The following is a 24,325-nucleotide window of genomic DNA, read 5'->3' as shown; positions in this document are numbered from 1 at the left end:
GACGTCATAGCGCGTGCACAATACATTATAACCACAATTATGTTTAAAATACGAGGTTTTCACCCTTAAAAGATATACAATTGCTTATAATAAATCATAATTAATCTATAATGTTTAATGAAAGTTTTTGGTGTAAATTGTAATAACGTCCGGTTACGGCGCGCGGCTAATGACGTCACTTCCGTTCTCGCGAGTCGTGGGAAGTTTGGTGGGAGGGGCTGAGTGGGAGGGGTTCGAGATCTCGCGAGAGTTCGCGGGGGGAGGGGGCGGGGGTCACAGGCTCGAAATATCGCGAGATTTCCAACGAGATTCCCTTTCTCCTCCGGGATCTACAGGTAATGGCTGTGTGTCGCCTCGCTCGCCGCCCTCAATCCGTTGTCAATCTCTGCCATCCGCCCCCATCGGGGCGACGTTTCCGCGCGAATCGCTCGGCGATGGCGAGGGGGACCTTTCTTCTCGCTCTTGTTTCAGCTATGAGCGATTTTGGACACGAACCCACTTAACGCGACTTCGTTGTGTTGGGAGGCCTGTGAATTTCGGGCCTGCGTCAGCGAGGCTTCAGTCTTCGTTAGAGCCCGAGTTGTGATTCATGTTTGCACTTTGTGGTTTTGTTTTGGCTGTTAATGGTCTACTGATGTGGTGGCAATTGGCTTATTTGATCATTAGTTTTAAGTGTTTTACCGGTAGGGCCACGTTCGACCTATCGCTTCATAGATTGCTATATTGTACTGCACTTTGGTTAAATGTGTCGATTCTTACTCAAACGCCTGCGACAACATCACTGGGCAGTGCACCAGGCCTCGTCGGATGGTTGTTAAAGCTAAGCGGGGTTGATTCTGGAGAGTACTTGTATGGGCGACTGCCGTGCATAACAGGGTGTTATAGGTGGCCCACATTAAGTTGTCGGCATGGGAGCGCAGTGCAGCAAGTTCAGTTGTGCAGTACCTCCTATGCGCCCACATCCAATGTTCCACTCTACGGTCTCCGTACTGTCCGGCATGGTGAATTATTGATATCGTATAACCACCACAGAGAGGGCCCCCTCACCCAGGAGTGAATTGAGACCGTGAATGGATTTGTCCATTGCCTCCGAACTAAAGAGACAAACGAGACAGAGTACACACCAGACTGAATTGATGGTTACAGTCTTTGAATTCAACATTAAGCGATTGAGTGGTTAAATGCCACATGTGAGAACGGCTTGTGCGTACTTGTCCAGGAGAGCCTCGCTTGAAGGGCCCTGCGACATTGGGATATCGCACCCCGCATCCAACGAGCGGGTGATGGCTTTAACAAACAAATCTGCACAGATGGATTCAGGAATATTGCTGCACTGGTATTTTCATGCCACCTCGCAGCCCCAAGCATGCACAGTTTTATACTCCCAGGCAGTCTCTCATCCTGAGTACTTGCACTGCTTTGATCTCATGGTGTTTTTGCCGTACGCGTGCGTTCGTTTGACTGTACGTGCATGGGCGGCCTGGCGTGATGCTGGCCAGAAAAACCCCTCGTGTGCCGTGCCGGCCTTCATAGGTGCTCACTAACAGCACTTGCCCCAACAGTCTGTTAAGGCTATACGGGGGATCTTGGTCTGTGTACGTGCACGTGTGAGGATTGGTGGCGCAGTGCTTAGCAAGTCGTCGTGTCTGGGTCCAGACCTTCCGCTTGGTCGACTGGGCACTTAAATTGAGTAACCCGCTGCGGTGTGTATAAACATCCGCACTGAAGAGACATCTACCCAGTGGGAAATCACCTGCACCGTGAGGGGGCCCCGTTGAGTGGCAGTGAAAACTAGGATATAAAGTCACGACTAAAACTTTCTGTGGGCGGAGGAGGGGTGAACATTCTACGCCGGCTGTAACAAGTGCTCTCTCTCTGCTGTGTGTTGTAGGAGCCATGGGGCGCGTGATTCGCAGTCAGCGCAAGGGCGCCGGGTCCGTGTTCCGAGCTCACAACAAACACAAGAAGGGGCCTGCGCGCCTCCGCGCCATCGACTACGCCGAGAGGCACGGATACATCAAGGGCATCGTCAAGGTGGGCACACGGCTGCTGCACGCTCCACATTGAACGCAACTGCACTAACGACTCGAAACGCATGCACCAGGTGCGCTTTATGGCCACGCGAAGGTAGGAAGGCTCGCTGTTTATAGGTCACAGGACAGACCCAGGTGTTCGGGGTTGACTAATTTAAATGACTGGCAGATCCACCACCTGTGCTCCTCGCTGTGTTTTAGCTGCCCGGCGTTCTATTCGTTGTTGTGAGCATCGCCCCTTCGTCCTCCGTTGTTGCGTGAGGGCGACAGCCTCCCAACTACCCAGTAGCGTCCTTCACGAGCCACTACATCAGGGGTGGGGAACCTTTTTCCTGCCAAGGGCCATTTGGATATTTATAACATCATTTGCGGGCCATACAAAATTATCAACTTACAAATGTGCCTGTTATATTTGGTAAAACATTTAATTAATTAACTGACCCCTAATGTGATGGCTGGAATTCCTTCTCTTTGGTGAGGCATGTGATGTTAGCTGGTATTGATGATGTTGCTACTCGCAACTGCTTTTCCAGGTTTGCTCCTAGATTTATTGAATTTCGAGTCCCTCCTGCGGTTGCCTTGGCAGGGCCACACCAAATGATTTCGCGGGCCTCGTACGGCCCGCGGGCCGGACGTTCCCCACCCCTGCACTACAGCACCACCGTGCACAACCACAGCAACCCCAATTAGTCATACAGTGCCCAACACGCACCATAATTAATACACCACTAATACTAGCACACGGCATACTTGCACACGGCGAGGGTAAGGCTTGTCACTGATGGTGATGTGCTGTCACTCGGTGGTGCTATGAGGTGGAGCCTGTAGGAGTTAGTGCCGTGCAGAAAATAGGTTAACAACTGTCCCCTCCTGTAAATAAATAAAGATTGGAAAAACTTTCCATGAGGACATGTGATGCTTTCCAAAACGCTTTTGTCTTCAGAAGTTTTTCGCTGGCAGTACAGAAGCTGTTGGGAAATATGTGTTTACAAATATCCAATTAATCTTCTTAGCGCTCTGTTTCAACTTGAATGGGATAAGTCCCTAATAGCAACAGAACTTTACACTCGCCTTTCATTCAAATTGAATCATCTTCACTCAATTTATTTTGTCCCCCCTTTTGCAGCCGAATGGAGCCTATGCATGAACGCATTAAATATTCTTTGGAAAGTGTTTTAAAGCTTCTTGGTTCTTTCGGTAAAGTCACGTAGAAGGGAAATAATAAAATAATAAACATAAAACATAATAAAATAAGTATTATATATTATTATATTGTATTATATTATGTTTTATTATTTTCCTTCTACGTGACTTTACCGAAAGAACCAAGAAGATGAATCCCTGCAGTCACGAAAGCTTTAAATCGAAAAATGATTTAAAGCTGTACATTTTTTGTGTGTCTAACCAAAGGATATCATCCACGACCCTGGCCGCGGAGCTCCCCTGGCTAAGGTCATGTTCCGGGACCCGTACCGCTTCAAGAAGCGCACGGAGCTCTTCATCGCGGCCGAGGGCATCCACACGGGGCAGTTCGTCTACTGCGGCAAGAAGGGTACGGCCTCGCCACGACACTCGCCACGACACTCGCCACGACACTCGCCACGACACTCGCCACGACACTCGCCACGACACTCGCCACGACACTCGCCACGACACTCGCCACGACACTCGCCACGACACTCGCCACGACACTCGCCACGACACTCGCCACGACACTCGCCACGACACTCGCCACGACACTCGCCACGACACTCGCCACGACACTCGCCACGACACTCGCCACGACACTCGCCACGACACTCGCCACGACACTCGCCACGACACTCGCCACGACACTCGCCACGACACTCGCCACGACACTCGCCACGACACTCGCCACGACACTCGCCACGACACTCGCCACGACACTCGCCACGACACTCGCCACGACACTCGCCACGACACTCGCCACGACACTCGCCACGACACTCGCCACGACACTCGCCACGACACTCGCCACGACACTCGCCACGACACTCGCCACGACACTCGCCACGACACTCGCCACGACACTCGCCACGACACTCGCCACGACACTCGCTATACTACTCGCCATTAAACTCACGACTCGCTATGCTACTCCCCACGACGTTCACTATACTGCTTCACCACAATGCTCACGAAACCACTCGCTGTGCCACTCACCCTGTCACTCATTCCACTGCTCGTGACAAGGCTCAATATACCACTCATCACGAGGCTTGCTATATCCCGACGCTCACCTCACTACTCACCCCTCAGCTCACCTCACTAATTTCATGTCTCTTTATACCATGATGCTGTACGTACTCGGACAAACTGACTTACTCGGACAAACTTGACTTCCACCCACACTGGGATGGTGGTGCATTCAATTGCACGTTTGTGCAAATGAAATTTTACCATACATTGTAGCGCTACGTGGGGAGCGTGAATGTATGCATTTTGCACTTCTTTCGTGCCGTACGTAGCCAACCCGTGCTAAGCGGAGGTCTGATTGTGTGATGGTAGTTCTCGCCCTATAGTAGCAGTACCAGCCCTGTAATGTACGTGTTACCCACTAGCCCAGCTAAGCATGGTTGCTCCTATGAAGAGCTACATCAGTAGCTTTAGTAAATGGGGTTGTCGTTTGGTTCATCAGTTAGCCCAGTTGGGTGGGCAGTATGCGGTCTGTGATTGGTGGATGCTGTCACCACTGTGGTTACTGTGGATGTGATGGATGCTGATGGGCTCTATGAAGGGGGTTGTTATTGTGCTTGGGTTGGTTACGTCTGTTCTGTTACTGTGATGGCAACTGTTCGATTCCCGTTTACGGCCAACACAGCGGCGAATATCTGAACCGGTCCTGGTCTTCCCCTAGATCGATTCAACCTTAAATGAGTACTAGGTGTGTGTGTTGTGTAAACATCAACACTGGGGAGACAAAGACGGCTGGGCGTGGTGTTGTCCACCCAGCCCCCTGTGTGCTGTCTCGGCCTTTATAGGTGCTCGCTAACAGCACTTGCCCATTTGATCATTATGGCGGTACCCTGGGGTACCAATTAATACAAAATGGCCAAGGCAATTAGATATTTTATTTCTGGGACACAATTTTTTCCAGGGGTGTACTTAACTCCGCAACTGAGGTACCAATCAATCCGAAATCAGTGCTACTCCGCGATATCGAAACGCAGCGAGGACGATTGCGCTGAAACCCTGAACGCTCGTACGCACCGTAGTGCATCGTGTACAGCTCGTCGAGATGAGTCGATTGCCGCGTCGCCGACCATCAACAGACTATAAAAATTACTGCATCACGGACATTATGCGAGAGCCGGGGTACTATGGTACCCCGGGGAACCATGGTACCCCAGGGAACCGCCATAAGGGTAATTTGTTGAAGGCTGATATTGGAGATATTTGTCTTGGGTGGTAATTGTGAATGTGATGGTTTCTCTGAATATAGTTGACACTAAATGCGGTGAGTACTGTGAATAATGGTGGTTATTGCCAATGCGGTGGTTATTGTGAATGCGGTGATTACTGTGGTTGTTTCTTGCCACCTGCAGCCCAGCTAAGTGTGGGGAACGTGCTGCCTGTGGGCGCGATGCCCGAGGGCACCATCGTGTGCTGCGTGGAGGAGAAGAGCGGAGACCGGGGCAAGTTGGCGCGCGCCTCGGGGAACTACGCCACCGTCATCTCGCACAACCCCGACACGCACAAGTCCCGCGTGAAGCTGCCCTCGGGCGCCAAGAAGGTCATCTCCTCCGCCAACCGCGCCGTCGTGGGTACGTGACACTAGCGGGGTGGGTGGCTGTTGGGAAGTGCACGGAGCGAGGGGTTTGTGGAGTTTGTGGGCACTAGGTTTTGTGTATGTGATGTCTTGTGTGTGTGCCGGTTGTGGTGTGCGTGGGGAGCGGTAGTGTAGCAGTTAGTGCGCTGCACTACGAGCCCGGCGACCCGAGTTCGAATCCCACTCAGAACCAACACAAGTGGCGATTATGAGAACAAGGTCTGGGCCTCTCCTAGGTCGATTGAGCTTCAAACGAGTGCTTGGTGCGGTGTGTAGACATCGCCACTAGGCAGACAGTCGGCCGGGCGTGTTGCTGGCGACCCACCCCCTCGCATGCTGTGCCGGCCTTCATAGGTGCTCACAAACAGCACTTGCCCCAAAAGTTTGTTAAGGCTGTAAGAGGGATTTTTGTCTTTGTGGTGTGTGTGGGGTGAGTGTGGTGTTTTTTTTCATGTGTGTGTAGAGTGTACATGCGTGTGCATGGGTACGTGTATGTGCGTTTGTGTGTTGTCTCAAAATTGAATCTTAAATCAATGGCCCTTACCTGAAATAAATTGACCTCTGTTATGGTATGTGTACTGTGTGGTGCGTATTTTGTGTCGTCTGATTTGGGGTGTGATGTGTGTGGTAAGTCCGTGTTGCGGTGTCACTGATGATGTTGTGTCTAATATTATGGGTTTTGGTGGTGTGGTCTCTGTTGTGTTGCCTCCAGGTGTTGTGGCCGGGGGTGGTCGCATTGACAAGCCGATCCTGAAGGCCGGTCGGGCCTACCACAAGTACAAGGCCAAGAGGAACTGCTGGCCTCGCGTGAGGGGTGTGGCCATGAACGTACGTACTTGCACACGAGCACTCGTGCACGTGCGCATTGAAACACAAGCACAATCACTTGCATATACACGTGAGCACACTTACAAAAATCCACAGTTTAGCCTTAACAGACTGGGGGAAAGTGCTGTTAGTGAACACTTTTGCAGGCTGGCACGGCACACAAGGGGGTGAGTGGCCGGCACCATGCCCGGCCTTTATCTCCCCATTGGCGATGTTTACACACCATAGCAGGTACTCCAATTAGCACGGTTGGCTACGTATGCTGCGACAGAAGTTCAACATCCATACATACTCAATTTAGTCTGAGTTAACTTAAGGGAGGTCCAGAACCGATTCGTAGCACAGTGCGCTAACCTTTGCACTGCCGCTCCCCACCGTCACATGAGCACATTCTCAACAAGTCAGCGCGGAAACGAACACACTGAACGCGGCTGAAATATCAAATGATTTTATTTAACAGCCAAAATAAAAATGTTCAATTCAATATTGGTTGGTTGTTTACCAAACCCATCGATCTGTGCTCACTCAACGCTTGTATTGTCCACCACCACCACAGCCCGTGGAGCATCCATTCGGTGGAGGAAACCACCAGCACATTGGCAAGCCGTCCACCATCCGCAGGGATGCGCCGGCTGGTCGCAAAGTGGGTCTCATCGCTGCGCGGCGCACGGGTCGACTGCGCGGAACCAAGGTGGTGCTGGACAAGGAGAGCTAAGCGCCACCGCCATGCGACCGTGTGCCGGCGGGACAGTCCACGCGACCGCCAGCATCACCACCGTCGTCACGGTCACCGCCGGCATTTGCGTGCGTCTGCATGTGGTGCCGTCAATAAAGACTTCCACGTTTTTGGAAAAGAGGAGTGCTTGAGTGGTGTGGTGTTCTTTGTGGGTTTCTGGTGGTGGTGGTGGTGTTGGGGCTTGTACAGAGGTCTGCAACCAAAACAACAAGAAGAGCATTTTTTTTAATTGCGTAAAAGCTATTTTAAGAGCATGTGGATACAAGACGGTCCTTAAATAACGTCGCTTTAGTCTTTATAGAGCCGCAAGTAGCTCTGGATTTGTAGGTTGCCGACCCTGGGCTAGTGTGTCTAGATTTGGAGAGCGACGGTGCAGGGTTTAGCGTGCTACACTACAAACCCGGCGTCATGAGTCGGATTCCCTCATGCACAACACTCGTGATGAGTTTGAACCAGTCCTGGGTCTCCCCTAGGCTTGACCGGTCTCAAATGAGTACCTGATGCAATGTATAAACTTAATTCGACAAAGTGATATGTGGTGCTAACCACCCTAATGTGTGCCTTGGCCGGCCTTTATAGGTGTTTGCTAACGGCACTCACCTCAACAGAACATGAAGTATGATATTGTGCGGATCGAAGGATCTATTGTATTTAACGAAGCTGTCGCCACCCCCCAATCCTGCATTTCAACAGTCCGTCTAGCGCCAAGAATACTTTGTAATAGCCTTTACTCAGTCCACTACAGGATGAAGGCCTCCATGCTGCGTCGGGTTTTTTTTACCACACTTCACACTGGCCACATGGTGTGGGTTAGCAACGGATGGGGGTCCAGGTTCAGTTCAGACATCGCCGCTGTTTTGATAGTCGTGACTTGGAATTGAACTCCGATTTGTGGCTTCAAAGTTCAGCGCGCTCGCCACTGCGCTGGCGTTACACACCAGTAAGAGTACACAGGTGAGTCGCGTCTGTCCTTCCACAATGTAACGGCAATATGCCAATTCGCTCAAAAACTTTATCAATTCGGGCGATACTCCATGCTATGACATGGATAAATGTGCATTGACCAAGAAAATGTAACGATCCGTGTAAACTACAGAGGCCGGAAGATATGCAGGCTTGTAATTTACACAGGAGACGGGGATTCGAGAAATGCAACCTTTTTGTGGCACACCACGAGAAGGGGAGTAGAGGCAGACATGCGAATAGGAAAGGGGAATAGAAGTCTTACTTGTAGGAACCTCCTGATAACACCAGCCCACAGGGGATTATTGTGTCCGTCGTGCAGGGAGGGGGTGGGGAGGGAGGGGCTGGGTGGGAGGGGCTGGTCACCCCGTGGTGCCCTTATAAAACTCAACGTTTAACCTACTCACGCCGGCTTGTGCCCGCCCTCACAGTCGGCCATATTTGCGGAATACACCACGCCGCCGTTGACCCTGGCCATTGACCGAGCAACCCAACGTTCCTACCAGCTCCCTCCGCAGGACAATGTGTTTAAGACGGACAAAGTGGGGGGATGGCACGAGACGAGCATCAGGAAGAGCCGCTGGGGGAACGAGGAGAATGAATCAGTGACGTTGGGGAATGAGAGTGAGACCGGAAAATCGGCAGTGAGCTTGCACCGAACGGCGTCGGTTTTCACAGTGGGCGGGGCTAGTGGAGGGATTCAGAATTGGGGGTGGTCACACGACTCGAGTGTGTTTTTTATATTACCGGGAGATTGAACAGAACTAGAGGCATCAACGCGTCGTCTGTTAAGAAAAGCAGCGTGCGAATGGGCTCGGACGCAATTGTGTCGCCAGCAGGTGCGATGGCCGAGATAGACGACGGAGCAGCAGCTAAAGGTGCGGAAACGTCCAAGAGGACGGTGCGACCAAAGGGAGATGGAGCGATGCATTAGGCTCGTGCGTGCAGGAGCGAGATTGATTAATTGCAGGGTCACGGGAGATCGTGAGGTCCTTCACCCAGCAGTGGACAGATCGTGGCTGATGTCGTCTGATTGCGAGCCAGTGGTGGGGAAGAGGAGGATGAGGAATCCATGTCAATGTTGAGTCACAGTCGTTTCCGACTTCGCAATTGCCAACCCCTGATCAGCGCCCTGCCTTAACACATTCCTGCGGAGGGAGCTGGTAGGAACGTTGGGTTGCTCGGTCAATGGCCAGGGTCAACGGCGGCGTGGTGTATTCCGCAAATATGCCCGACTGTGAGGGTGGGCACAAGCCGGCGTGAGTAGGTTAAACGTTTAGTTTTATAAGGGCTGACCAGCCCCTCCCCACCCAGCCCCACTCCCCCCCCCCTCTCCACCCAGCCCCACCCCTCCCATTCAGCCCCTCCCCACCCAGCCCCACCCAGCCCCTCCCCACCCCCCTACCCAGCCCCACCCCCCACCCAGTCCCTCTCCACCTAGCCCCACCCCACCCTCCTCACCCAGCCCCACCCTGCCCACTCAGCCCCTCCCCTCCCACCCCCTCCCCACCCTCCCCTCTCCACCCAGCCCCACCCTCCCCACCCAGCCCCTCCCCTCCCACCCCCCACCCAGCCCCTCCCCACCCTCCCCTCTCCACCCAGCCCCACCTCACCCATTCAGCCCCTCCCACCCCCTCCCCACCCTCCCCTCTCCACCCAGCCCCACCCCACTCAGCCCCTCCCTGCACGACGGACGGACACAATAATCCCCTGTGGGCTGGTGTAACCAGGAGGTTCCTCCCAGTATTACAGCCAAATTCAGACGTGACCGGTGACCCCGTGCCCCTTACACATCTCAACGTTCATCCTACAAAGTGCCATGACAAGCGAGAAACACAAATAAACGAAACATTTATATATTTTCTTACCCATATTGAAACGGCTGTACTTAGTATGGACCCGAAAACTCAAATTCACATGTACGATGTTGATTTGAAGCTTTCGTGACTGCAGCAATCCATACTCTTTGGTTCTTTCGGTAAATTCACGTAGTTTTATTTTTTTATTTCCCATGCACTGTATACGAATATGGGGTTTTAAACCGTATGGGTTGACGCGTAATGCAATTGCGTTAAGCAGTCCACGGTAGGTGGTACTCATTTTAATGACCAAGAAGAGACGATGATGAGGATGAGGGTTGGGTAAAGGCGATCACAAACAACCTTATTTTGGATTGGAACCAACAGTAGTTTCACAAACTCACGAATACTATACTTGTCAGCAATAGCAATTACAAAAGCTCTCCCAGTCAGTGCGTTTATCGAAGCTACCAAATGCAATCACCTCGCTGCGTAAACGCATTACCGCTTTCCGTTGTTGACAGATTCGCACGCTTGCCCCCATAATTTTTAAGATCGATGCGTTTATCGATTAAAGTTATGGAATATATTACGCGTGCAAGCAGCCAAAAAAGCTCGCTTAGTTCTTCTGGAGAATAGTGTTAATATTAATACTATTTATACGGTAACATCATTTTGGTGATGCTGCTTTGACAGTGGTTCGCACAAAAACACAAAAAAACCTCAACACATTCGTCAACAACAGCAACAACGTGTGTGTGTGGCCTCCTTAAAAGTAAATAAATATAACAGGCGACGTTTCGGGCAATGGCCCTCCACCCGAGTAAGTACAATCCATCCAGGATGGCAATGTCCAGATGTCTTGTGACCCCCCAATTAATCAACCACCCACAAGATTTTAATTGTTCCTTTGCACAGGAACTTGTTTTAAATAACAACCTTACTTTAAAAAAAAAAATGTAAACACAAGACGTAATGAAGTTGTAAAGATTTACAAGTATCTGTACCACCCCCATGGACCAATTCATCAGTGGCGAATGTGAAGCCGCCCAATCGGGAGACATTCGCGAGGTCAACGATGGCAGCAGCAGCGGCAGCAGCGATGGCGGCTCCGGTCAGCATGGAAGTCGACACGGGCACCCCGGGTAACAACAACAACCACCACAACAACAACAAGCAGAGAACAACAACAACAACTACCACGAGCACACCGGGCACAGACGGGAGAGGCTCGATGAGAGGCGGGCGATGTCCGGGCTCGATGCTGTCGTGTTTATCACGCCCGGCGGCCGCTGCATCCGCGGGTCAACTCAGTCGGTCAACTCGCTCCGTCTCATCTCGTCAACTCGCTCCGTCTCAACTCGCTCCGTCATCTCGCTCCGTCATCTCCGTCAACTCGCTCCGTCTCAACTCGCTCCGTCTCAACTCGCTCCGTCTCAACTCGCTCCGTCTCAACTCGCTCCGTCAACTCCGTCATCTCGCTCCGTCAGCTCGTCATCTCGCTCCGTCATCTCGATCCGTCAACTCCGTCAACTCGCTCCGTCATCTCGCTCTGTCAACTCCGTCAACTCGCCCCGTCATCTCACTCCGTCAACTCCGTCATCTCGCTCCGTCAACTCCGTCAACTCGCTCCGTCAACTCGCTCCGTCAACTCCGTCAATTCGCCCCGTCATCTCACTCCGTCAACTCGCTCCGTCATCTCGCTCCGTCAACTCCGTCAACTCGCCCCGTCATCTCACTCCGTCAACTCGCTCCGTCAACTCGCTCCGTCAACTCCGTCAGCTCGTCATCTCGCTCCGTCATCTCGATCCGTCAACTCGTCATCTCGCTCCGTCAACTCCGTCAACTCGCTCGGTCAACTCACTCGGTCAACCCATGGCACCGCGTCTGTCCCGTCACCTCCCGCCGCCGGCGAGCGAGCCCCCGACGCTTCCCCCGGTGTGGCCTCAGAGGTGCACCCAGCCTGGCACGGGCGCCGCGGTGACGTCACAGCCACTTCGCGGCGGGGCTGTTGTTGTTGTTTACACCGACAGGGGAGGAGGCGCCGCAGGGATCCGTGGAGTGATTTGTGACGAAGTTTTGTTCACTCATAGGGGTTCAACGTCCGCGCGGTGGCGGTGGTCGTTGTGGTGGTTATAGCAGCGATGCTGTGGTGGTTATGGTCGTGCTGGTGGTGGTTGTGGTCGTGCTGGTGGTGGTTGTGGTCGTGCTGGTGGTGGTTGTGGTAGTACTGGTGGTGGTTATGCTAGTGCTGTGGATGGTGGTGATTATGGTAGTGCTGTGGATGGTGGTTATGGTAGTACTGGTGGTGGTTGTGGTAGTACTGGTGGTGGTTATGCTAGTGCTGTGGATGGTGGTGATTATGGTAGTGATGTGGATGGTGGTTATGCTAGTGCTGTGGATGGTGGTGGTTGTGGTAGTACTGGTGGTGGTTATGCTAGTGCTGTGGATGGTGGTGATTATGGTAGTGATGTGGATGGTGGTTATATCAGTGATGTTGGTAGTGGTTATGGTAGTACTGTTTGTGGTGATGGTGGTTATGGTAATGCTGTGGGTGGTGGGTGATGTTGGTGGTAGTGCTGATCGTGGTTATGGTAGTGCTCTTGGTGATGTGATGATCATGTTGATGGTGCTGATGTTAATGCTTAAGCTGGTGAAGGTTGTGAGTGTGCAAACCCTGAGTTACCAGAGTGGTGATGTTGTTGTTGGTGGTGATGGTGATGATGTCGATGGTGATGTTGTTGGTGGTGATGGTACACTTGGTAGCACGATGGCAGTGATCGTGATGTCAGGGTGATAACGCTGATTTCCGCAGTGTGCTGATGGTGCTGTCGGCGATGCGAATGTTGTGATGTCGGCGTTGTTGATGTTGAAGATGATGTCGGTGGTGATGTTGGTGATGGCTGCAGGGGTGAGCGTGATGGCAGTGGCTGCGGTTACGGGCAGCGTCTCCGTGTCCCTCCACCCCCTCGTCATCCTCAACATCTCCGAGCACTGGACCCGACTTCGAGCCCAGGAGGGGCGGCCTATGCAAGGTGCCTCCTCCTGCTCCGCTTCATTATCCTGCTCCTCATCCTCCTCTCTATGCTTAACCTCATCCTTTTTGATCCTCAATCTTCTCAGAATTGTTAACCTTAAAATCCTAATCTTCCTCCTCGTACTTGCGCCCCGGCGGCGAGATGTTGACTACCTCGCCTGGGATATGCAGGAGGTCGTGGGTTTAATTCTGACGACTGTATTTTTGGGAGTTTGCATGTTCTCCGCGTGATCGCGTGGCTTTTTGTCCAGGTCCCGCGGTTTTTCCCCTCCGCATTTAGAATCAACACGCGTTTAGAGTATTTGGCCACGAGAACATTTCCACGCGATAAGCCACTTCGTTGAGCTATCGTTTGTGGCCAGGTCGCTTCTGAAAAACAGCTGTTTCGCTCAGTGGGTCTTATCTGGTAAAATAAAAAACAAGTTTAGTTTTACAAATCTAACTTCTAATCCTATCTTTCCTTCATCCCTCCTTCCCGATGATTTCTCCCTCTTCATAATTTCGTATTTTTCTTCTCGCACTCCTCTTCGTAGCTTCTCCTCAACCTCGCCCTTCTCAGGCCCACTCTCTATGCCGTTATTACGTGTGAGGCCACTCGATTTTCGAGCTTACTACCGTACATGATGAAGCTCCAAGCAGTTTCGGTGAAACGTCACCGTGTGTTGATGTTGGATTCAGTCGGGAAAAGTCTTAAGCCAACAGCGCCACCACCACCATTGGTGTGGAGGAGCCGCTTCATTGGTAAGTATCCAATCGCCACATTGGCCAATATATGTGTAAACGAGACAATCTTGTCGGGTGGTGGAGGGTTAATGACAAGAGTTTCGGTGTAAAACTACCACGTGGCCTGACCCCAAAAGCATATACGGATCAGTGTGACGTCATCTTTCATCGCGATGATATCATGCGCTGCGTGACGTCATCCCGCGAGGCTTGAGACGTAACGATCGCTACCCACGACTGAGTGGCTTCCGGGGTCAGAGCCGTGCATTGGCGAGCGTTACGGAATCCACGCGCGCGCGGGTGATCCGTTGTGCTTTGTGCCCGGGGTCAGTCGTGGGAGCGCTGATCGGGAAGCAGGAGGGGAGAAACATCGAGGTGATGAACTCGTTCGAGCTCCTCTTCACCGAGACGGACGGACGCACGGACATCGACAAGGAGTACTACTACACCAAGGAGGAACAGTGTAGGGCATCGCACACGTATACGGACACGCACACATATACTGACACTGTTTTTTCCTGGATTTTTCTGTTTGGTCGTAGTCACTTTAAGATGTTTCTTGTTCATGTTTTTGTTTGTTGCGGTTGCACCCGATTCAAGAGCCGAATGGCTCACAGGGCTATACCAAATAAATGAAACTGAAAACTGATGCACACCCATATGTATACGGACACACCCACATATACGGACATACACACACATGTATACAGACACACACGCACGTGTATACGGACACACACACATATGTATACAGACACGCACACGTATACAGACAAACACGTATACGGACACACACACATATGTATACAGACATATACATATGTATACGGACACACACACATATATGTACACACACACCCAAATGATCACCCTATAGTCTTAACAGACCGTTGGGGCAAGTGCTGTTAGCAAGCACCTATGAAGGCCAGCACCGCACACAAGGGAGTCGGTGGCCAGCACGAAGCCCTGCCGCTTTTGTCTCCCCATGGCGATGTTTACACACCGCACCAGGTCCTCATTTGAGGCTGAGTCGAGGCCCAAGGCCAGTTCAGATGCTCACCACTGATATTAGCCATGGCCATGAATCGCACTCGGTTCCCTGATGTCATAGCACAGTTTGCCAACCACTGCGCCACCTCTCCCCTAGCACACACACACCCATGTACACAGTGGTAGTGAGTGTGTGTAATGAGCGCCGTGTGCGTGTCTCTTTGTGAAGTCAAGCAGGTGTTCAAGGACCTGGACTTCTTGGGCTGGTACACGACGGGGGAGACACCCAACCCCTCCGACATTTACATCCACAAGCAGGTGCATGGGGCTCACTGACCATCAACTCATCCACTCACCCACTCACCCACTCACCCACTCACTCACTCACCTCCTGACTCATCTACTCGCCCATTACATCCACAAGCAGGTGCATGGGGCTCACTCACCCTCCACTCACCCACCCACTCACCCACCCACTCACCCACTCACTCACCTACTGACTCATCTACTCGTCCGTTACATCCACAAGCAGGTGCATGGGGCTCACTCACCCTCCACTCATCCACTCACTCACCCACCCACCCACTCACCCACTCACTCACCTACTGACTCATCTACTCGTCCGTTACATCTACATCCACAAGCAGGTGCGTGAAGCCCACTAACAACTCCACTCACCCACTCACTCATCCACTCACCCACTCACTCACCCACTCAACTACATCCTACACACTCACCCACTCACTCATCCACTTACTCACCTACTCGCCCATTACATCCACAAGGAGGCACGTGGGGCTCACTCACCCTCCACTCGCCCACTCGCCCACTCGTCCACTCATCCACTCACCCACTTATTCACCCACCCACTCGCACCATTACATCTATATTCACAATCAGTCACGCAGTATCGAATATACATTTCAGGTGTCCTTTGTCAGACGTTGTTTCTGTCTCGTCTGTACTGCTTGTGTCGTTTGTACTCTCCCTCTTGTTTGTCCTGTCTATCTTGTTTGTATGTGTGTATGCTCTAACTATAAACCCCAACCACCCGAACACTTTGTGTTGTCTTTGTGCGCAGATTTGTGAAATCAACGAAAGCCCGATATTCCTGAAGCTCAACCCTCAAACCAAACACACGGACGTGAGTACAGATGCGCATGCACACACGTGCACAGGTGTACATAAACGCACTCGCATACACACACAGGTATATACGTGCACACAGAGACAAAGAAACCCTATATAGCCTTAACAGCCTGTGCTGTTTGTGAGCAGCTACGAAGGCCGACACGGCACACGAGGGGGTAGGGCACCGCGCCTGGCCACCTTTGTCTCCCTGTACTGATGTTTACACGCCGCACCGACGATATTGTTCGCGTGATACAATCCCAACGCAGCTGAACCATTTAATAGTAGGGGGGGGGGGGGCATTATGGGGAAGGGGGTCCGTGGCCGCCGTAAACGGGAGGCATCACGACAGAGAGAGGGTGCGTTATTTGAATGGGGGGGGGATAACTGGGGAACCCCGCACCTCCGATTAGCGCAGTTGGCTACGTACGGTGCGAAAGAAGTTCAACGTACTTGCATATAAACGCCCCTAAAAACAATCGGCGTACATACGGCCGATGTGCGTTTCTATTTCCCTTCCGCATATGATGTACTCACTTGAGACTGAGTCGACCAGGGAGAGGTCCAGAACCAGCGAGGATAATCGTCACCGGCGTTGGCCGTGAGCGGGAATCGAACTCGGGTCGTCGCAGGTTCGTCACGCCGTGCGCTAACCCACTTCGCCGCCGACCCCCCCCACGTACAGGGATGCTCAAACAACAACCCGGAGTCTCGCACAACAGGGACAAGGCAAAGACACGAACACACACACAGCGAGTTGACACGGTGGGCAGCACAGGTGGTGCATCTGCCAGTCGTCTCATTCATTCATAAGAGGTTACGTTTTACTGGTAGGAACGAAGTGAACCAGCCTACAATAGATTATATCGTCCGTCCGTCCGATGTCCGATTAGGTGTAGCAACATCGCCCCCTACTGCAAACACTTGGCATGACCCTACAAAAACCTTTAGACTCAGTGAGGCTTTCCTGGCTAAACAAGTGTAACATTCCCTTATAATTCCCTGAGATAGTTTTTAAATAATTCCCTGAGATAGTTTTTAATTAAAACTTTTAAATTAAAAATTAACTCACAGCGGCCTAAAGCCTACAGCTAGGCCTAAAGCCTAGAACTAGGCCTCAAACTCTCCCTTCGCATCGTACCCCCGCCATTTCATTTTATTATAGCCATTCATTTGTTCGTTCCTACCAGCCCACCCCGCAGGGACCTGTTTAGTCAACCCATGGCACCGGAGTTTAGAGCAGGGGTCGCAAACCTGCAGCTTCGGAGCCACATGCGGCGGCTCCCTTTAGGGGTTTCTGCTCCGTGATGTTATTTACGAATGACCACCGTCTCGTAGTCACATTGCATTGTGGCGGCTCTTGACACGTTGATTTTTTTAACCGAAATTCTGAAGAACGAAAAATGGCTCTCCTTGTTATTTTGGTTGAGAAACCGCCCCTTAAGCTTGGTGGTGTTCATTCAGACGCTGTCTTTCCGACAGCCCTGTTCTTCACCTGAGGACGGCTGCTTGCGTTGTGACCGAAACGTCGTGAGAATTGTATTTTATTATGTTGTATTTTTATTATTTAATTATTTCCCTTCTACGTGACTTTACCGAAAGAACCAAGAAGATGAAACCACCTCTTGGCTGCTATGCACTTCCACGCGATAAGCCACCTTAGTTGAGTTACCAATTTTTGCCAGGTCGCTTCTGAAAAAGAGCTACATAGCTCAGTGGGGTCTTATCTAATAAAATTTAAATAGTTTATTATACCAGGTAAGGCCCACTGAGCTATACGGCTCTTTTTCAGAAGCGACCTGGCCACAAATGACAGCTCAGCGAAGTGGCTTATCACGTGGACATTTCTAGCAGCCAAATACTCTAAACACATTGTTTGTAAATGTGGAGGAAAAAACCGGAAGACCCGGAGAAAAATCCACACGACCACGGGGAAAACACATTAACTCCAAATATACAGGCATCACGGTCGGGATCGAACCCATGACCTCCTGCACACCAGGCGAGGCAGTTAACATCTTGTGACCTCTTGCCGACAGCAGTGAACCTTCCACACTTCACATGGCCTCAAAGTTCACCGAGCCTGGCACAAGCGGCGTGGTGACGTCACTGCTACTAAGTGGCGAATGGTTGCCGTTGTTGTTATGTGTCTATGTGTATGTGTTTACACGTGTGTGTGTGCCTGTCTTAATGCCACAGTTGCCGGTCAGTGTCTATGAGTCGGTGATTGACCTCGTGAACGGAGAGGTGAGAGAGACCTGCGCGCAGCACACCTTGAACACAGCCTGCACACGGATACCACAATTAGACAACGCACGCAGACACCGCACACAGACACTGCACACAGACACCGCACACAGACACCGCACACAGACACCGCACACAGACACCGCACACAAACACCGCACACAGACACCGCACACAAACACCGCACACAGACACCGCACACAGACACCGCACACAGACACCGCACACAGACACCGCACACAGACATCGCACACAGACACCGCACACAAACACCGCACAGAGACACCGCACACAGACACCGCACACAAACACCGCACAGAGACACCGCACACAAACACCGCACACAGACACCGCACACAGACACCGCACACAGACATCGCACACAGACACCGCACACAGACACCGCACAGAGACACCGCACACAGACACCGCACACAGACACCGCACAGAGACACCGCACACAGACACCGCACACAGACACCGCACACAGACACCGCACACAGACACCGCACACAAATACCGCACACAGACACCGCACACAGACACCGCACACAGACATCGCACACAGACACCGCACACAGACACCGCACACAGACACCGCACACAAACACCGCACACAGACATCGCACACAGACACCGCACACAGACACCGCACACAAACACCGCACACAGACACCGTAGACAAACACCGCACACAGACACTGCACACAGACACTGCACACAGACACCGCACACAGACACCACACAGACACCGCACACAGACACCGCACACAGACACCGCACACAGACACCGCACACAGACACCGCACACAAACACCGCACACAGACACCGCACACAGACACGCACACAGACACCGCACACAGACACCACACAGACACCGCACACAGACACCGCACACAGACACCGCACACAGACACCGCACACAGACACCGCACACAGACACCGCACACAGACACCGCACACAGACACCGCACACAGACACCACATACAGACACCGCACATAGACACTGCACACAGACACTGCACATCACACAGACATCACACACAGACACCACACATCACGCACACCCCGCGCACAGACACAACACCACACACACACGGACATATTGTGTTTGTACGTCACACCACGTTTTTTATACTGTATCCTCATGTGCATGTATCGCATATATAATTGTTCTCCGTGCGCAACCATGCGGTGTGCGCGTGTGTATCGCCTGCGTATCGTCACCGTTCTGCACGTCATGCGGACCAGGCGACGATGCTGCTGGTGGAGCTGCCATACACACTCGCCACCGAGGAGGCTGAGAGGATCGGGGTCGACCACGTCGCGCGCATGAGCAGCACCGACTCGGGGGACGGCTCCACGGGTACCGCAAGCTCCGGTCGCCCGCTAGCCGACTCGCTCGCTCGCCCGCCCGCACGCTAGTCCACTCGCCCGCACGCTAGTCCACTCGCCCGCACGCTAGTCCACTCGCCCGCACACTAGTCATCACTCACACTCGTTACTCTCTCACTCACCCTCACATTCTTCACTCGCTCATTTACCCGCACACTCATCACTCACTCGCCCGCACACTCATCACTCACTGATCCGCACGCTCATCACTAACTCACCCGCACACTCATCACTCACTCACCCACACGCTCATCACTCACTCACCCGCACGCTCATCACTCACTCACCCGCACACTCATCACTCACTCACCCACAGACTCACCACTCACTCACCCACACGCTGATCACTCACTCACCCACACGCTCACGACTCACTCACCCGCACACTCATCACTCACTCACCCACACACTCACCACTCGCTCACCCACACACTCATCACTCAAACACCCGCACACTCATCACTCACTCACCCACACACTCATCACTCACTCACCCACACGCTCACGACTCACTCACCCGCACACTCATCACTCACTCACCCACACGCTCATCACTCACTTACCCACACACTCATCACTCACTCACCCACACACTCATCACTCACTTGCCCACTAGCCCACTCGCTCACCCGCACTCATCACTCACTCACCCGCACTCATCACTCACTTACCTGCACACTCATCACTCACCCGCACACTCATCACTCACTCACCCGCACACTCACCACTCACTCACCCACACACTCATCACTCACTTACCTGCACACTCATCACTCACTCACCCGCACACTCATCACTCACTCACCCGCACACTCATCACTCACCCGCACACTCATCACTCACTCACCCGCACACTCACCACTCACTCACCCACACGCTCATCACTCACTCACCCGCAGACTCATCACTCACTTACCTGCACACTCATCACTCACTCACCCGCACACTCATCACTCACTCACCCGCACACTCATCACTCACTCACCCACACACTCATCACTCACTCACCCACACACTCATCACTCACTCACCCACACACTCATCACTCACTCACCCACACACTCATCACTCACTCACCCTCACGCTCATCACTCACTTGCCCACTAGCCCACTCGCTCACCCGCACACTCATCACTCACTCACCCGCACACTCATCACTCACTTACCTGCACACTCATCACTCACCCGCACACTCATCACTCACTCACCCATACACTCATCACTCACTCACCCGCACACTCATCACTCACTCACACTCATCACTCACTTGCCCACTAGCCCACTCGCTCACCCGCACTCATCACTCACTCACCCGCAGACTCATCACTCACTCACCCGCACACTCATCACTCACTCACCCTCACACTCATCACTCACTTGCCCACTAGCCCACTCGCTCACCCGCACTCATCACTCACTCACCCGCAGACGCATCACTCACTCACCCGCACACTCATCACTCACTCACCCTCACACTCATCACTCACTTGCCCACTAGCCCACTCGCTCACCCGCACTCATCACTCACCCTCATACTCATCACTCACTCACCCGCACACTCATCACTCACTCACCCGCACACTCATCACTCACTCACCCTCACACTCATCACTCACTCACCCTCACACTCATCACTCACTTGCCCACTAGCCCACTCGCTCACCCGCACTCATCACTCACCCTCATACTCATCACTCACTCACCCGCACACTCATCACTCACCCACACACTCATCACTCACTCACCCGCACACTCATCACTCACTCAACCTCACACTCATCACTCACTCACCCGCACACTCATCACTCACTTACCCACACACTCATCACTCACTCACCCGCACACTCATCACTCACTCACCCACACACTCATCACTCACTCACCCGCACACTCATCACTCACTCAACCTCACACTCATCACTCACTCACCCGCACACTCATCACTCACTCACCCACACACTCATCACTCACTCACCCGCACACTCATCACTCACTCAACCTCACACTCATCACTCACTCACCCGCACACTCATCACTCACTCACCCACACACTCATCACTCACTCAATCTCACACTCATCACTCACTCACCCTCACACTCATCACTCACCCTCATATTCATCACTCACTCACCCGCAAGCTCGCTCCTCACTCGCTCACTCACCACACACATGTCAAAACCACTCACGAAATCAATCACCCGCTCATTCACTCATTCAACAACAACCGCCATTCACCACTAAGTGGCGGTGAAGTCACCACGACGCTTGTGCCAGGCCGTGTGCACCTTGAGGCCACGCGAAGTGTCGAAAGCCCGCTGGCAGGAGGTCACGGGGCAGACCCAGGTGCCACGGGTCGACTGACTGAGACGACACTCATTCACACACTCGCTCACCTACTTACCTCACTTACTCACTCACTCACATACTCATCTACACGCTCACCCACACAGAGTCTATATAATTGCTGGTCGGGAGATTAATTTATTGTTGAATGTCTGTTGGCTTCTGCAGTGCACAGTGGTGGTGGTGGTTGTAGTTGTTGTTGCTGTGTTTGTTGTTGTGGTTTGCGCGGTAGTGGCTGAGCATCTGTTGGCACAGCACAGCGCCATCAAGATGCTGCACAACCGAGTGAGGGTCATCCTCCAGCACATGCGCGCCATTCAAGCCGGTACTCGTGCGTGCACACACACACACAACAACAACATTCCCCACTAAGTGGTCGTGACATCACCACGGCACCTTGTGCCAGGCTAGATGCACGCTGATGCTGTCACGTGAAGTGAGAAAGGCTCAATGATCAGGTCACCAGACAGAGCCAGGCGTTATGGGTTAATTAAGATGGTTGTCATAAAAATCACAAAGACAAATATCCCCCCCATATCGCCTTTAACGGACTGTTAGGGCAAGTTCTGCCCCGACACCTCCCTTGTGTGTAAAAATTCACACGAGGGGGTGGGTGGCCAGCACCAACGCCCGACCGCCTTTGTCTCCCTGGTGGCATCGGTGGCCGTGAGCGGGAATCGAATTCGGCTCACCGGGTTCGTAGCACAGCGCGCTAACTGCTACACTCGCGCTCCTCATACGTAAATGCACACACACGGACGCATTTGCCGGTGTTCATAGCTGCTCGCTAACAACTTCTTGTCCCATAAATCTGTTCACGGCCATACCGTGGAACCTTTGTTTTGCGTTGTTTGCGTGCACGTTTCTGTGTCTCCACGTGTCCATGTGTCCACGTGTCCGCGTGTCTGCCCTCGCAGGTGAGCTCCCAGTAGTTCACGAGATTCTGCGCGATGCGAACAGCCTGTGCCACCGTCTGCCCGTCATCAGCACCACCTCCTTCCAGGAGGACTTCTTCGACGTAAGTCGTACAATTGTGTCTTCGTCAGCCTCGCCATCGCCACCAGCAGAAACCGTCCTTTGTTGGAACCCTTTCGGTCACAACGCTGGTTTCACCGCAGCGGGCCGGCCGTGCGGGGATACGCCCCGGACGACGACGTTGAGGAGTAGAATCCGCAGTCCCTGATACTAAACTGTAGGCTCAACTTGTTGTTTTAACAGGTAAGGCTCACCGAGTTACATAGCTGTTTTTCAGAAGCGATCTGGCTGTCGCGAATGATAGCTCAACGAAGTGGCTTATCATCACGTGCAAATTAATAGCAGCAGCGAAATACTCTGGAACGCACTGTGATTCAAAATGTGGAGGGGAAAACTGGAGGACCCGGAGAGGGGGAGAGACATGAAAACTCCAAATATACAGCAGCAGGCGTCAGGGCTGGGATCAAACCCACGACCGCCTGTATACCCGGCGAGGTAGTTAACACCACCACTACCATTGCACCACCACCAGATGTTGTTCATAGTGCGTCGCACCAGTCTTAATTAGTTTCTCGCTAACAGCACTTGCCCCGACAGTGTGTATAGGCTGCATGGGGTTTTTTTGTCTCTGCGTGAGCAGCAATGCAACGACGTGGCACTCATGGCGTACCTCGGAGCCGTGACCCGCAGCTGCAACACAGGAAACCTCTTTGTGAACAAGTTCAACACCCTGTACGACCGGCAGGGCGTGGGACGGCGCATGCGGGGGCTGTTCTTCTGAGAACGCGGGAGGCGCGCACACACCGCACACACCGCACACACCGCACACACCGCACACAACGCACACACCGCACACACCGCACACACCGCACACACCACACGCACACTCAGCACGCGCACCACACGTGCACCACATGTGCACACACAGCAGACACACCAGACACACGCTCCGCACACACGCAACTATACGTGCACACTCCACACACACACACACACGTACAACACGTGTGCACACACCGCAGATACACCACACAGCAGACACCACACACGTACTGCACACGTATGCACACTCCACACACGAAACACACACACTCGACAAAACACACGCGCACCACGCCCTTCGCAATCCCAACTGTGACACGAACGCGTTCGCACACAGGCGCGCTGAAGCAGTGCCGCTCGCACTCGGCGCACACAGGAAGCAAGGAGGAGCAGCTCTGCAGCAAGGGCACGGAGGCGTTTATTTGGGGGGGGGGGGGGAGACTGTGACCTCGTAATAAATTCTCACATTCGCACTCGAGAGGTCGTGTCGCGAGCTGTGGCGGATGCGTG

The 24,325-nt window shown here is 52.8% G+C and overlaps 2 protein-coding genes and 1 long non-coding RNA gene across 3 annotated transcripts; 2 read left to right on the top strand and 1 right to left on the bottom strand.

Moving 5' to 3' along the window:
• The first annotated feature begins 248 nt into the window (after positions 1 to 248).
• On the top strand, positions 249 to 7,510 carry RPL8 (ribosomal protein L8). The gene is made up of 6 exons (XM_078607375.1): positions 249 to 335; positions 1,892 to 2,034; positions 3,444 to 3,585; positions 5,600 to 5,818; positions 6,536 to 6,651; positions 7,208 to 7,510. The coding sequence occupies exons 2-6, from the start codon at positions 1,897 to 1,899 to the stop codon at positions 7,364 to 7,366; spliced, it is 774 nt and encodes a 257-aa protein (XP_078463501.1). The 5' UTR covers positions 249 to 335; positions 1,892 to 1,896; the 3' UTR covers positions 7,367 to 7,510.
• LOC144728085 (uncharacterized) lies at positions 7,208 to 12,172 on the bottom strand. The gene is made up of 2 exons (XR_013587475.1): positions 12,014 to 12,172; positions 7,208 to 7,580 (listed from the first exon to the last, which is right to left on the bottom strand). It is a non-coding gene; the product is annotated as an uncharacterized LOC144728085 (long non-coding RNA).
• On the top strand, positions 11,192 to 24,293 carry COPS6 (COP9 signalosome subunit 6). The gene is made up of 10 exons (XM_078607371.1): positions 11,192 to 11,294; positions 13,059 to 13,184; positions 14,241 to 14,372; positions 15,129 to 15,217; positions 15,981 to 16,043; positions 18,230 to 18,277; positions 19,531 to 19,645; positions 22,251 to 22,343; positions 22,936 to 23,036; positions 23,634 to 24,293. The coding sequence occupies exons 1-10, from the start codon at positions 11,228 to 11,230 to the stop codon at positions 23,772 to 23,774; spliced, it is 975 nt and encodes a 324-aa protein (XP_078463497.1). The 5' UTR covers positions 11,192 to 11,227; the 3' UTR covers positions 23,775 to 24,293.
• Positions 24,294 to 24,325: the final 32 nt, after the last annotated feature.

This window comes from Lampetra planeri, chromosome 27 (assembly GCF_965212315.1).
Source record: "Lampetra planeri chromosome 27, kcLamPlan1.2.h2, whole genome shotgun sequence".
Classification (NCBI taxonomy): Eukaryota; Metazoa; Chordata; class Hyperoartia; order Petromyzontiformes; family Petromyzontidae; genus Lampetra; species Lampetra planeri.
Note: the sequence above shows the minus strand (reverse complement) of the source record. Positions and strands in the feature narration are given on the sequence as shown.

Bases quoted from the DNA above. Each gene is read 5' to 3' on its own strand.
- RPL8 (XM_078607375.1), top strand. From the start codon at position 1,897: ATGGGGCGCGTGATTCGCAGTCAGCGCAAGGGCGCCGGGTCCGTGTTC. The intron at 5,819-6,535 runs GTACGTGACACT...TGTTGCCTCCAG, and splicing joins CGCCAACCGCGCCGTCGTGG to GTGTTGTGGCCGGGGGTGGT. The intron at 6,652-7,207 runs GTACGTACTTGC...CCACCACCACAG, and splicing joins TGAGGGGTGTGGCCATGAAC to CCCGTGGAGCATCCATTCGG.
- COPS6 (XM_078607371.1), top strand. From the start codon at position 11,228: ATGGCAGCAGCAGCGGCAGCAGCGATGGCGGCTCCGGTCAGCATGGAA. The intron at 11,295-13,058 runs GTAACAACAACA...TGATGGCTGCAG, and splicing joins AGTCGACACGGGCACCCCGG to GGGTGAGCGTGATGGCAGTG. The intron at 14,373-15,128 runs GTAGGGCATCGC...CTCTTTGTGAAG, and splicing joins CTACACCAAGGAGGAACAGT to TCAAGCAGGTGTTCAAGGAC.